Below are 15,671 nucleotides of genomic sequence, written 5' to 3' on the forward strand. Positions count from 1 at the left end.
CACCCACGACACAATAGTTTTGAGACGGCCACACACACTAAAGCTATATAGTTATGGGTTTTAGTTAGTGTTGATATGGATTAATGCCCTTTAAAGTGTCCCTTGGGAAACTCAACATTATGAAGTGGCAGAATGCTCAAGTTGTTTACTGGTAAACAAGGAGACAACAGTAACACCAATATATAATAATGGCCTTTAAGGTGTCCCAGGGGAAGCGCCACTGTACTTCACATTCTAGAACTGATTGCCCTCCTCTAATGCATTATTTTGGTTTATTGGCACACTAAAGGTTCCATATGTTCTTTCTACCCACTATAATAAACCACACCTGACAAAGCAGACAATAACAGCTTGAGTGAAATGAAAAGATTCTTTATTATCGTATTTTATTTCTTTATTTTGTCACATTGTATGTCATATATACCATATATATGACATACATATATTTATGACATATATATTCATATTTTTTGTACAATAGAGAAACAACATAGAGATGACACACTATTTGGTTTCTAAGTAGAAGCTTTTTTTTGTTAAATAGTGGCATATAAATCATCTTTTTTCTTCCGTTAAATCAACATCCCATCCACCATAGTCATAATTCTTACATATATTTTTTTTGTATTCACATTGTGGTTTTTCAATATTTCAGTGTTTTTGAAATGTCAAATGTCATCGATCACGCTCTCCCCTACTGTCCCTTGTGCAGTCCTCGAGAGCATGTCAGTTTGTCTGTCTGTCTGTCTGTCTGTCTGTCTGCGATAGGTCAGTTTGTCAGAAGAAGCCAACGGTCCCCTTCTTCTCTCTCTGGCACAGGCGGGCGAGAGTCTGTCACCACGGGAACAGCCATTCAGCTTGTGTGGGCCGTGGTGGCCGTGGCTGACCCGTCCCTGTGCTTGGCGGACGCGGAGGGGTCTCTCTGTGTTGACGACACGGAGAAATCGCGGGGGCCACTGCCCTCTGCCTTCTTGCCCCCCATGTGGGGCGGGAGAGCCGGGAGCTGGGCGGGGCTGTGGGGTCTCCTGGCCCCAGCGGGCTGCGGTCTGGCCGGGTGCTGCTGCTTGCTGGGAGCCCCTGGCCCTTGCACCGCTGGGGTCACTGCCGCCGCTACCGCCGAGACCACAGTGCTCACGTGGGCCGTGCCCGTGCCGGATCCCGAGGCTGTGGTGTAGGTGACAAGGCTTTTGTGTTTGGACGTGACCCCTGACCCTACTCCCGCGCCCCCAGAGGGCCCGACGACCAGCGCATGATGATGAAGAAGATGATGGTGGTGGTGGTGGTTATGGTGGTGGTGGTACTGGCTGTGGCTCACTGCCGCCTCCGCTGATCCCAGCGGAGTTTCGGGGACGGACCCGAGAACGGTGGCGGAGCAATCAGCTGACCCCGAGTCAGTCCCCAAACGGACGGCTCGGCGCTCGCCGGGCCCTGGTGCACGGCCGCCGTGTCCCTGAACGAACGGGATTATAGGAACGGAAACAGAGTGGGAGCTGGATGCAGAGGTGGAGAGAGAGGGGGAAGAAGAAGAAGAGGAGGAGGAGGAGGAGGAGAAAGAGGGAGACGAAGATGCAGTCCCCTTGTCCAGACGGGTGCACGGGACCCTGGCCAAGCCTCTCCACCCCTCTCTGGCCTGGACGGGTAAATCCCCAGTTTGCATATTCAAAGACGGCTGCCGAGGCTCCTTATCCTCTTCCTTCAGGGATTTGCACCTAATGGACAAAGACAAAAAAAAAACGGAAACAAGAGCAGAGGGGAAGATTATTGGCATCGCATTCACACTATGACTTTTTATTTAATTAATGGTGAGACAAAAAAAAGAGGGCAATGTTTGGAAAATCCTATCCATCCACAATGCTATCTCACCATCACCCCAGCAGTAGCAGAAAAAAAGGTGTTTTCTTTCTTTTCATCAGGGTAAAGGGGAATTCATAATCTGTGTGTAATTATTTTTAATCTCCCTGCATAGACCTGAGCGTATTTGCCGGTATTACCGCTTAACTCTGAACTCTCTCTCGCTCTTTCGTGACAGGGGCCCCCCTTATCAGAGATTTAAGCTTTTTCTTCCATCAAAGCTCACTCATTTTCCCCAAACCCAAAGTCCAAAAGTCTGGAAGGGACTGCCGTGCGCCGACTCCCTTTTCGATTGATGGATGGTTTTTGATCCGCGCCTGCAAAGGCTTCTTATCAAACACGGCACACCTTGCCCAATGACAGTCGCCGAGGAAGGGGGGGGGGGGGCTTGGTATCACACAAACTCCGAACTGGGACAGCGCCTGGGAATAATGCTGAGGGATCATGAAAAATGTTACCGAAGGGCCTAAGCAGGTTATCCCAAAGTTTGTGTGTGAGGTGGATGTGGGGATGGGGGTGAGGGTGGGGGTGGGGATGGGGGAGGCAGGGGGGAAGGTGGAGATGCTTTCCTGTGAGTTAGAGTCAGCTTAATCTCCAACGGCAAAGGGGCGAGATAAACTGCCTGTCTCTCTGGCCTTTACACTCACTTTCTACCAATACAGATGCAAACACACACACACACACACACACTATATGCATACATGCAGACTGCAAGTGCCATATCAATGTAAAGGTACTACTCTCTTCAGTGATGTTTAGTGGCACATTTCACACAAACACATTAACACACACCAATACACACACAGTATTCCTATTCTTAAAGACACATTCATACATCTTACAGTAGTTGCCTGTCACCTTACAGTACACACACACACACACACACACACACACACACACACACACACACACACACACACACCTCCATGTGACTGACAGGCTTTTTCTGCAGAGTCAGAGCCCTCTGAACGGCAGCTGCGGAGAAGTCGTCATTGTTCTGGCTTCCTGACTTCAAAGGGTGGCAAATAACGCAGCTTAAATAATTGAGTCCCATCTCCCCCCAATGCCTCTTGCTTTAAAGTGTATTCTAGCTGGAGGTTAATCCGGCAGATCTGAAACCATCTCTAAAAATAAACTGCACCGGTGGCAAACTCGGTCTCAATCCATATTTCATCATTGACAGGTAAATACATGTTTTCCTGCTAGCTTATAATGAAACTGACAAAATTCTACGGGGGATTTGCCTGTCAGTGTAAGCTGCATGGGGAATGGCTGTCGTCGTGCCCATCTCTCTCCCTCCCTCCCTCCCTCTCTCTCTCTCTCTCTCTCTCTCTCCATCTCACCCTCTCTCTCACTCTTTCTCACGTTCTCTCTCCATCCCTCGCTTTCTCATTTCAGAGAGACCAGAGGGTGTCTCCATGGCAACAAGGGAGAGGTTCGAGGGTAGTGTTGGTGTTTTAAGGCAGCCGCTGAAATAGGTCAGTCCAGCCTTGGCTTGTTTTCACTCTGGCCTGGTCAGAGTTGGAATTGTGGGCTTCACAGAGTCCCCCTGCGTTGGTTAATTAACAGTTCTCGTTTCCCATCTTAAAGGCGCCTTTCAACCTCTCCTTTGGACAGCAAGGGGAAACATACAAAGGAAGGAGGGCTTTCATGCCCGTGAGGCAAAGTGTTATGTATTCATTAATGAACCAAAGTCTGAGATTTCTTTCTATGAAAACCACTGGAGTATACTGTTTTGGGGTGCGCATCCATCTGTGTGTCTGTGTGTGTGTGTGTGTGTGTATGTACAGTGTGTGTGTGTGTGTGTGTGTGTGTGTGTGTGTGCACGCGTGCATATACGTGTGTGTGTGTGTGTGTGTATGTGTGCATGCATGCATGCATGTGTGTGTGTGTGTGTGTATGTACAGTATGTGTGTGTGTGTATGTGTGTGTGTGTGTGTGTGTGTGTGTGTGTGCACGTGTGCATATACGTGTGTGTGTGTGTGTGTGTGTGTGTGTGTGTGTGTGTGTGTGTGCATGCATGTGTGTGTGTGTGTGTTTGCAAGTGCCTATGTTGGTATCAGCATGTGTGCACAGGGAGAGTGCCTCATCCTCCCCGGCCCTTAAAAGAGTTTTCTAAGCCCCAGTGCAGTACTGTTTAAGAATGTAAATTATGGAAATGGGTCAAATAGAGAGAGTTTGGCAGCGATTCTAGTTTACAAGTCACTGTGAAGCTAGATCAAGTTGGCATGGTAATGAGCACATCAGCACTGAGATCTCAGAGTGTGAGAACGTACTGAAGCGATGCCTCTCTACCCTAGTGTTCTCTCTCTCTCTCTTTCTCTCTCTCTCTCTATCTATCAGTTTTTTGGTGTTGAGCGAAATCGCACCATCTCCAATGTGTTGGACGGAAAACAGCTGGGACTTCACGCTGGCTGGCTCGCCACGTCCATTGTCTGATGATTTGGGCTTAATCGGTACCAGTAAATGGGAATTTCGCTTGGGCAGCTTCGAGACGCTGCCGCCGCTGGAAATCAAATTATGCCCGAGTGCAGTTTATACGCTCGTATCTTTACGTTTTTTTGTTGTTGTTGTTATTGTTGCAGTTGCTGCTGTCATTTTTTTTTCTCGTTTTACCCCTCTTTGCTGTGTCCTCCTTTAATGACCTCCGAAGTGGTTAGCTTTTTCTTTCCCAGTGAGAACATAACCCAGGAGAAAATACGAGAAAATGGCCACATTTCTGAAAACAGTTGTTCTACCCGATTATCCTCTTTTTCCAGAGCCACTAAGCAAAGACTCGGCGGTGAAGCAATTATAACTGCATTTCGCCGAAACTACAGGCCCATGTTGTTATGGACTATCTACATTTTCGTCCATAAAATGTCTGCAAGTACCACTCGATGACCTCAAGTACCTCTCTATTATTCAAAATATTTTTCTCTCAGCATCAGTTCCGTGGCTCAAGAAAAAGGAGCTTTATGAGCAATTGAACGTTCTTATGGCTCACGCCTTTCAATTTAGAGCCATCGATTGCAGCCGTAACAGAGTTACACTCACCTCTTCAAGGACTCAGTCTCTGGGGTCTCCACTTCCTGCAGGTGTCTGTAGGCGTGGCCGGAATCTCTCGCGCCGCCAATCAGATTGTGCCTAGTCCTGCCGATGGGCGGGGTCCAGTGTGATGCCGAGCGGTTATTGCAGCTCCTTCGCTTCTGGGACGGGCTGACAGAAAGCGATTTGCTCCTGCGAGTCACGAGAGATTAAAGCAGAGAAAAAGAAAAGAACACAGTGTCACAAAGACAAACTAGTCGTACTGAAGAATGGTGATGGTAGTTTGAAAGTATAAACCAGAGCGTGACTTTCTGGCTAAGTGTGGCCGACAGTGCTAGGCAAACTGTTAGGGAAACATTTGGAGTTGATGGTGATGGACTAATCCCCAGTGGGCGATTTCTGCCTGTGCACTGGACCTAAAAGAGTCGTTGTATAATCAGAGATGTGCATATAAAAAATCCAGGGACAAGAGGGGAGATTATTCATGATTCATAATTTATGATTTATCGTGCGGAAGAATCCAAATCTCACATTCAGGTCATGTTTATATTGGCGAGCGGGCCTGAAACAGAGGCAGTAAATCACGGGAGTTTCCGGAACATTCTGTTTCCTTCCTTCCAGAATGTCTCTGTGGCCCCACACTATTTCTGGCACCGTTGCAAAAACGCATATTAACGTGCTTATTACTAATTACAATCACCATAATTCTCTGGAACATTCCATAAACGTGCAGATTATATTTTGACATCAACATATGGTGCCATATTGCGGAATAATTCAATTTTGTACATGACTGAGTTTACTAGTTTGGGGTAAAAACAATAAACCGGAATGGCTGAACCCGTTCAGGTGCAATAGGACATCACAAAATTGTACCTCAAGCGTTTCCCTTTGGGTGAGACTCGGAGCTGATTAGCTGGGCAAACTGCTGAGCAGCAAGGCTCCAGACTGCCACCGTGTGGAGGGGAGGACCCATACGCTTTGCAGCACTGCAGAGAAAGGAAAGAGGTTAAAGAAGCCCAGGACCAGAATATCAATACAGTAATAATATAGTTGGACGGGAAGAGATTTAATAGTTAAAATCTCCACATCTCTCTCTCTCTCTACATCTCTCTCACTCTCTCTCTCTCTATATATATATCTTTCTCACTCTTTCTCTGTCTCTCTCTCTCTACATCTCTATTCCCAGTCCCTATAGACACACACACAATTCCCCCACACACACACACTCCAATACGCACCCACTCTACCACCCACCCAGTTCCACTCGTTCACGCATTCACCCAGCATAGCTTGTGCGGCATCGTAGATCAGGTCAGTGGATTAACTATGCGGCATAGAGTCCATAGTGCAGATAGGCACTCAATGATATAGGGCCCCAGAGCAGCGGCAGTTTCTTTAATTAGACTTTACATTTTGCCGCTCCTGCCGCCGCCGCTGTGCAGATTAAGAGAGGCGCTTTCTGATTACTCTCCCTGGCGGCCGCGCCAGCACTTCTGCGGGTGTCAGGAATTAATCCCAGACAAGATTACATTAATGGATTCCTAAAGAATTTCTTTCATTCCTCCTCCTCCTCTGTCTCTCTTTCTCTCTCTCCCTCTATCTCTCCTCCTTTCTTTTTCCTCTGTACCCCTCCCCACACCCCACCCCTTAAAATTAAATCCATTATCTCACTACAGTCCAGGAGTTTAAAAGCGCACTTTTTGACATGCGTGGCCCCCCATCACCCCCCCACCATCACCACACAGGCCACCATCCCTCCCTCCCTCCCTCCCTCCACCCCTTCCCCACCCAGCCCCTCCCAGCCTGTTCTGAAGTCGTCTGAGTGCACGCTGGAGTCAGCAGATAATGCTGTTATTCCACCCGGTGGAACCTAGGGCTCCGTCCGCGGGAACATCATTAACACGATTGAGATGGACTTAAAACTAGTTTCGGGCGGAGGCTGTGGTGGAGGGCTGGAGTGGGAGTTGTTGCATGTGTGTGTGTGTGTGTGTGTGTGTGTGTGTGTGTGTGTGTGTGTGTGTGTATGGCTATATGAGTGTGTGTGTGTGTGTATGGCTATATGAGTGTGTGTGTGTGTGTATGGCTATATGAGTGTGTGTGAGTGTGTGTGTGTGTGTGTGTGTATGGCTATATGAGTGTGTGTGTGTGTGTGTGTGTGTGTGTATGGCTATATGAGTGTGTGTGTGTGTGTGTGTATGGCTATGAGTGTGTGTGTGTGTGTGTGTGTGTGTGTGTGTGTGTGTGTGTGTGGCTATATGAGTGTGTGTGTGTGTGTGTGTGTGTGTGTGTGTGTGTATGGCTATGTGTGTGTGTGTGTGTATGGCTATATGAGTGTGTGTGTGTGTGTGTGTGTGTGTGTATGGCTATATGAGTGTGTGTGTGTGTGTATGGCTATATGAGTGTGTGTGTGTGTGTGTGTATGGCTATATATGTGTGTGTGTGTGTGTGTGTGTGTGTGTGTGTATGGCTATATGAGTGTGTGTGTGTGTGTGTGTATGGCTATATGAGAGTGTGTGTGTGTGTGTGTGTGTGTGTGTGTGTGTGTGTGTGTGTGTGTGTGTGTGTATGGCTATATGAGTGTGTGTGTGTGTGTGTGTGTATGGCTATATGAGTGTATGTGTGTGTGTATGGCTTTATGAGTGTGTGTGTGTGTGTGTGTGTGTGTGTGAGGGGGGAAGATGGGGAGGGCCTGAAGGCGAGCTGATAAAGTGTGTGTCCCTCTTGCACGCTCCTCCTCATGTCCTAGGGGTCGGGGAGGAAAATTGGATCATCTCTGGCCACCCTCTCTTACCCCTCGCGCGGGTGACAGCAAAGCTCTGAGGGGCCCCGCGCGACTCTGCTAGCACTAATAATTGCACGATGGAACGATTTTGCACGATTTTTTTTCTCCCCACTACAGTGCAGCATGAGAGAGAGAGAGAGAGAGGGAGAGAGAGAGAGGGAGGGAGGGATAGGAAGAAAAAAAGAGTGATGGAAAGGGAGGGAGAGGAGACACATGCTGCTTTATTCAGATGAGATTTGAAAAACTGTAACAGCACTGCGTCAGGTTTTATGCTAACTTTCCTCCTACCCGGCACTTCTCTTTTCAGCCCCTTTTAACTTCTTTTTTTTCAACTTCGCTCCCAGTCTAAAAGTCTACCCTAGTGAAACATACCAGAGACTGAGAGAAAAAGAGGGAGGGAGAGAGAGAGAGAGGGAGAGAGAGAGGTGCATTAGCACTGAGATGTCATTCCGATGCACTTGCGGCTTTCGCGGGTTAACAAACAAAATGGGTGCTTTTCGCCAAACAAAGAGGGCATAGCACTCCCCGCAGTTAGCAGACGCAGTCTGTGTGTCCGTCTCTCTGCACACTCACGCGGGTACGCGTTCCTTCAGTCTTAGCGGCTACGCTTACATGGCTTGATGGATGTACCAATTACAATGGCGCTAAACTCTTCATCTCTCCATTCAGCACGAATACGGGTGCGGTTCCACGCCAGCGCTATTCAAATTTATGCAGCGCGCTTGCTCGCTCACCGTTACACGTGAGGGCGTGTGCGCCTCAGCTGGAGTACTCAAGAGCGCAGCCGTTAGCACATGTCGCAGCCGAACTCTGAGGACGTTGTTAACCAATTGTGTCTATTATTTTCACTCGAATCTTTCACCCACAAAATGTATAGGATTTCACGTCTGGCTGGGTTTCACCATTTCTTTTTTCTTGCCCACACACGCAGAAGAGAGGAGAAAGACATAACATAATCTACATGTGTGTGTGTGTGTGTGTGTGTGTGTGTGTGTGTGTGTGTGTGTGTGTGTGTGTGTGTGTGTGTCGGGCTCACTTTAGCGCTAGATGAATGCTACATGATTTTAGCCTGTGTAGCCCTTTCATTTATTCATATTAGCGTCTCAGGTCGTTTGTAACTGTACGGCGGTGGGAGACTCACGTGCTGCTGGAGGCCGCTCTGGAGGCCGCTCTGAGGCCTGGGGCTGGATTTGGACATGAGGCCGGAGGCGTTGACAGAGCAGTCCCGCAGGTGGCGGCTCTCGGCGAGGTGGGTGCGGTGCTTCTCCCGCAGTCTCCTGTAGGTGAGAGCACAGATTGAGATGTTTTTCTTTTTTGAGGTGTGTGTGTGTGTGTGTGTGTGCATGTAGGGGGGGGGGGGGTCTGTGGATGTGACTAAGTAGCTTTAGCTTTAGTGGCCTAAATTAATTATTCACATTGTTGCACAGGGAGAGAGAGAGAGGAGAAAATATGTGTGAGAAAGAGAGGGTTAGAGAGAATGCAACTGAGTAGGTGTTTGTGTGTGCACAGATGATGTGTACTGATCTCTCTCTCTCTCTCTCTCTCTCTCTCTCTCCGTATATCTGAGTATTTGTTTACTTGTTTGCATGAAGGAGTGTGTGTGTATGAGAGAGAGAGGCGGAGAAGTGACTGTGTAAGTGACAGAGAGTGTGTGAGTGGGGGAGAGATAGAGAGTGAGAAAGATTACTGGTGTTAATGTGTTTGTGTGATTGCGAGAGTGAGACACTTCCACAACCAAAAAAATATATTTTTTTAAAATATGTCCTTCAAGTCCTTGGTTTTGTTTGTCCCACACTGATAACATGATTTCCATTCTCATTCTTTCAGCTCTTTCTGGGAGCCAAGGAACACCAGGGGAAAAACAAGTTGATCGAAAAAAGAATTGAAGGCATTTGTTTACCCAGACTAGTGCTATTTTACCTCAGAATAACTATTTCCCCACAATCCCTTCGTATAAGATCTAATATCAACAATCATTGTTCAATTACCCTTAAGACAGCTTGTTATACCTTAATAAATGAGACTCCTGAAAAACAGGACATTGTGACACACAGTATGCAGGTCAACAACAAGCCTTTAGAATATTTATATCAAGCATGAATAAGTAATTACATGGCAATCTGAACTCTCTGGTGCAGTAATGATGTAAGCATTTGATCTTTTTACAATGACTGTAAACTGCTTAGGTCCATCCCTGCTTCCGTTTTTTAGCAATGAACCACACACACACACACACACACACACACACACACACACACACACACACACACACACACACACACACACACACACATACAAACACTCACACAAACACTCACACACCTTCTACATGTTGTCTATAAACACACAGACACATTCATGTACACAAGGTCACGACTCACTTGTTCCGGCAGTAGAGTGCCATGCAAGCCACTCCCAGGAAACTGATCCCCATGGCGATGCTGAAGATTGACAGGACCTGTCTCTGGTAGGTCTCATTGCTCTCTGCTCTCCGCCACGGGAGAAGAGAGAGAGAGAGAGAGAGAGAGAGAGAGAGAGAGAGAGAGAGAGAAAGAAAGAAAGAAAGAAAGAAAGAAAGAAACACACACACACACACACACATCATGAGAGAGAGACAACGGTCTGAGGTGCGCGCGAGGGTTCCAAAAATACACACTGGGTTTCCTCAGCATAACATGCTCTTGCCAAACAGGATTCTCCATCCTTCTTGGTTTATCTTCCATGCAAGCGGCGCGGGAGGAAGGGAGGGAGGGAGGGAGGGAAAAGAAAAGGGAAAAAAATGTGACAACAGAAATATTGTGGAAGTCATCAACTCCACACGGTGCGTTAGCACTGGGGCTCTGGGCTCCGGGTCTGTTGCTGCTGCTGCTGCCGCCGCAGCCTCTGGTCTGTGGTCCAGGCTGAGATATGAGTTTGTCAATGATGGTAAGTAGTGAGCCATGGCGAGCCAAGTTAATGAGATCTCTAATTCAAAACCCACACGCAGGGACAGATACAGGCAGTTGACGCACACACACACACACACACACACACACACAGACACACAGACACACAGGCACAGACACACACACACACACAGGCACAGACACACACACACACACACACACACACACACACACACAGGCACAGACACACACACACACACACACACACACACACACACACACACACACACACACAGACAAAGACACACAGAGACACACAAACACACACACACAGGCAGAAACACACACGCACACGTGCATGAAGAGAAATGCACACATCATTTTGGATGCGATAAAATGATGTGCTGAGACACACGTGCAAACACCCACAAATTCTCAGTATGGTTCATATCGAATGATAGGTACAAAAACACACACACATGCACACACACATACACTTTCTGCAAACCCTCTTATATTACTGCCTTTGCACTTTCGCACGACACATTCTCAGAGAACGCAAGCCCTCTCCATTTCACAGATGGGTATTATAAGAGAGCTGCAGGGGGTTTTCCATACATAGCTCATCTCACATACTCACATAGCAAGATTGTTAACGATGTTCTGGGCCACTCAAACATATGTTTTTATGTCTGAAAATGCTGTGTGTGTGTGTTTGTAGCGTGTGTGTGTGAGTGTGTGTGTGTAGTGTGTGTGTGTGTGTGAGTGTGTGTGTGTGTGTGTAGTGTGTGTGTGTGTTTGTGTGCACACATGTGCCTTTGGCTCTCACAGATACATGTTAATGGTGGAGTGCTAATGATGCATCCACCAGCAGCCAGCACTACACTCTGCAGGCCTCGTGCTCAACAGCCTACTCCTCTCCTAAAATCTCTCTCTCTCTCGTTTATTTTTTACTTCTTTCTCTCTGTCCTCATGTCATCACTCTCTTTTCCGATGACATGTTCCCACTTCTTTCTGCCTCTTCCTCATCTCCCTCTCTCTCCAAATTGGATGCTCTCTTGTCCTCCCCATCTCACTCTCTCTCTCTCTCTCTCTCTCTCTCTCACTCTGTCTTTTTTTGATTGCTGGAATTTATCTTCCTCCCTCATTCTGTCTTCATGCCCTCACTCTCTTCTCCACTGACATGCCCCTCCATTTCCATTTCTCTCTCTCTTTTGCATTCTCTCTCTCTCTCTCTCTCTCTCTCTCTGTCTCTTCCTCTACTCTCAGTCATCAGATTCACACCAGCCTCTCTGGTCCAGCTCAAGCACTTACGGGCCCAGCAGCCCACTCAACCTTTCAGTGCACCAGGGAGAGAGAGAGAGCCATGGAGAGAGAGAGGGAGAGAGAGGTGGAGGGGGATGGAGAGAGAGAAAGCGATGATAGGGAGAGAGACGGATTGATGGAGAGAGAGAGAGAGCGATGGAGAGAGAGAGAGAGATGGAGAGAGAGAGAGAGATGGAGAGAGAGCGTCCACACGATCCAACCACAGATGGCCTGGGTGTTGGAGATGCCCATGGAGGAACACTCAGGGTGGGCTGGAATATGATTGGCCCCTTCCTCCAGCAGCTGAACACAAACTGGTTCTGCATGTGCAGAGATGTGCCCGAGTTCACCCTCCTGTGAGCTTGCCAGGGACAAACGCAAGCAGGGAAATACACACACAGACACACACACACACACACACACACACACACACACACAAGTATGCACGTACGCATACTGTACACACAGAAGTATGTAAGCTGTCTGTCTCTGTCTGTCTGTCTGTCTGTCTTAACTGTCTTTCCTTTCTTAGACACACACACACACACACACACACACACACACACACACACACACACACACACACACACTGGTACTGGCTGGGACTGGAATTTTTTATTTTCCAGATTAAAATCACTGACTTGAAAAGAAATACATTCCTGTTTGGTTTTGTCAATTTCCTCTCTCATATTCATCTCTCTTTCACTCTGCCCCTCTCTCTCTCTCTCTCTCTCTCTCTCTCTCTCTCTCTGTCCCTCATGTCTTGTCTTTTTGAAGTGGAGGAAACCGAAACAACTGTGCGAAGGCAAAGCTAATAGAAACCTTCACAGGACTGTCTTTTCCGGAAGCCTCCACTTGTCAGTCGCCAGAAACAGAAAGAGAGAGAGAGAGAGAGAGAGAGAGAGAGAGAGAGAGTGGCAGGGTCCAGGAGTCAGGCCACCTTACCCAGGGAGGGAAAGAGGGGAAAAACACACACACACAGAAGGGAGAGGATAAAAAATTGGGGAGAGAGAAAAGCAGACGAAGAGAGAGAGAGATGGAGAGAAAACAGATGAAGAAAGAGAGAGAGAGAGATGGAGAGAAAGGGTAAAGGGGTTGTAAAGAAAATCATTTCCCATGTCACAGTTTATTTGGGTTAGCGGTGGAGCGCAGCACAGCGGTTTCTGTTGACACTGATTTTTTTTGCTCTCTCTCTCTTTTTCTTTCATTCTCTCTTTTTCTTTCATTCTCTCTCTTTTCTCTCTCTCTCTCTCTCTCTCTCTTTAAGACTGTGGGCAGTGGGGCATGTTTGGGGTGGAAAGGAGTAAGAGGAAGTGAGGAGGGCCCGGGAGAGGAGGCCTCCGTGGGCTGTGTGATATTCTGTGTCCCCAGATCCTTAGCCTACACGCTAACACACACACACACACACACACACACACACACTCACACAATCTGCAGCCTCAGCACACAGTGTACCCAGGGGCTCAGCAGTAATTAATGCTCAGGTCTCTCTCTCTCTCTCTCTTTCCCCCCTCTCTCTATCCCACTCCCAAACACTTCAGAGCCCTCCCACTTCAGTGAGTCACACACACACACACACACACACACACACACACACACACACATACACACTACATGAGAGCACAGTACATACATACACACTCACATTCACACACATACAAATGCATGCTCTCTCTCTCTCTCTCTTACACACACACACACACACACACACACACACACACACACACACACACACACACACACACACAGATACACACTTACACATACACACTCACTCACTCACTCACTCACTCACTCACTCACTCTCACTCTCACACACACACGCACACACACACACACACACACACACACACACACATAATATACCCATTGTGTATACACATACAAATGTAAATTCTAAATACGTGAGCTGGCATGAGCCATATATGCAGGAGGGAGTATACACACTGTCTTAACATGCAATGCACCCATATACCCTCAGGCAAGATGTACCTATGCATAGTCAAAACAGGATAGCTGACAACACACATAGAACAGGGACCAAATGCAAGGCACAGATGGGGGAAATGCATAAATGTATACTAAAACGTAAAACAAAGACTTAAACACAAAGACAGAGAGGAAGCGTAAAATCCCAAACAAACCCAAACACGTTTATGGAACAGGATGGCATTTCTAAACCACACACACACACACCATACCCACATCTACACCCACACACACACACAGACACACACTGTTTCTGGCAGAGGTAAGTCTCTATCCCCTGGTCACCGAGGCACTCATATAACCTGCATATCACCCATGCAGATGTGCTTAGTTCCTTACTCCACCAACAGAATACACAATCTCATTCACTACCTCTGTTTCCATGGAGACTAGCGAACATTAATTTTCCAAAGGTGGAAAACAGACAGAGAATGTGGGAGTGTGTGAGAGTGTGTTTGTGTGTGTATTTGTTTGTATGCGTGTGTGTGTGTGTGTGTGTGTTTCTGCATGTGTATGTGTGTTTGTGTGAGACTATGTATATTTGTAGGCAATTCAAGATGTTTGCTTACCCATGAACTCTATGCCCAACTCATCTGCTGCTCGAGCGCCATGCAAGGAGGCAGAGAAAGAAACAGGAAAGAAAGAAGAGACAAGAGAAATGATTTATTCCATCAAGCCAACACATCTGTTTCTGCATTCCTCTCTTCCTTTTTGGCCTGAAACAAACAAACAAACGTTACACACACAACACAATGCCCTTGAACTCCCAAGACAACATCGACACTTCATTTCACCCTTTCTCTAAATACACATGGTTGACACGGAACATGTAATGGCAGGCACCAGACATCTTGTTTACTGCAAACAAAACCAAACACTAGATCAAAAGCTATAGGGTCAAGGGTAACCATAGCCAGCTGGTGCGATAGCGGCGCAATATGTGCATTAAATAAACTTCTCTCCCGATGCCATAAGAGACATGCTAGTAAAAGATGCTAGCACCCAAGGGCTTTAGCTCCCTTACTAGCATGCTAGCGTGCTAGCCTCCCAATCTGATGGTGCAGCAAGTTGCGGGTTTGAGTCTGGGCAAGTAGCCTACAGGTCTACACAGCACATCCACAAGCAGAAATGCACTAATCACCATGGATGTCATCCACCAATACACACACACACACAACACACACACACACACACACACACACACACACACACACACACACACACACACACACACACACACACACAGAAGTCTTGTCGGCCACTAGTTGACTAGTGGGTGGGAGGCTGGTGCTGTCTCGTTGTGTGCTCAGCAGGGGGACTGTGGGCTGGCTGGGTGGGGCTGTGAGCGTGACTGCCAGCGACAGGCTCCCGACTCCTCCGTCTCCCCCCGCATCTCATCTCATCCCGTCTCGTCTCAACTCGTGTTCGTGTCAGTGCACCTCCCTCACATCCACAGAGAGACGCCTCTAATGGTCTCTGCCGGCCGTCTGGGCGGATTGCACTCGTTCTCTTGGCATGCATGGCCGATCTCTCTCTATCCCCCTCTCCTTCTCTCTCTCTCTCTCTCTCTCTCTCTCTCTCTCTCAGTCGTCCCTGCTCTGTCTCGCTCCCCGAAAAAAACTAGTGCAGGCCATTTTTCTTTTTCTGGTGAAAAAAAATGGCGAAGAGGGACAGAGTGGGAACAAGAGAAGTATAAGGAGGAGGGAGATAGACTCAGAGAGAGAGAGAGAGGGAGGGATGGAGGGATGGATGGAGCTGGGGACGCTGATAAAGAGGGGAGCACTCGTGTTCTTTTCATCCAAACAGTCCCCTTCCATTTTCCGAGCGCC

The 15,671-nt window shown here is 47.7% G+C and overlaps 1 protein-coding gene across 2 annotated transcripts in view; it reads right to left on the minus strand.

The window, feature by feature from the left end:
- Nucleotides 1–481: 481 nt before the first annotated feature.
- The window catches only part of nrg3b (neuregulin 3b), a 166,831-nt gene continuing 151,641 nt past the window's right edge, over nt 482–15,671 (minus strand). For both annotated transcript variants that reach the window (XM_042083717.1, XM_042083716.1), the window contains exons 4-9: nt 14,412–14,438; nt 10,045–10,147; nt 8,805–8,940; nt 5,755–5,867; nt 4,888–5,070; nt 482–1,709 (exon numbers count right to left, since the gene is read on the minus strand). In XM_042083717.1, coding sequence (XP_041939651.1) covers nt 854–1,709; nt 4,888–5,070; nt 5,755–5,867; nt 8,805–8,940; nt 10,045–10,147; nt 14,412–14,438 — 1,418 coding nt within the window. In that variant the 3' untranslated portion in view covers nt 482–853. The remainder of the gene's footprint in view (nt 1,710–4,887; nt 5,071–5,754; nt 5,868–8,804; nt 8,941–10,044; nt 10,148–14,411; nt 14,439–15,671) is intronic.

This window comes from Alosa sapidissima, chromosome 24, assembly GCF_018492685.1.
Source record: "Alosa sapidissima isolate fAloSap1 chromosome 24, fAloSap1.pri, whole genome shotgun sequence".
Lineage (NCBI taxonomy): Eukaryota > Metazoa > Chordata > Actinopteri > Clupeiformes > Clupeidae > Alosa > Alosa sapidissima.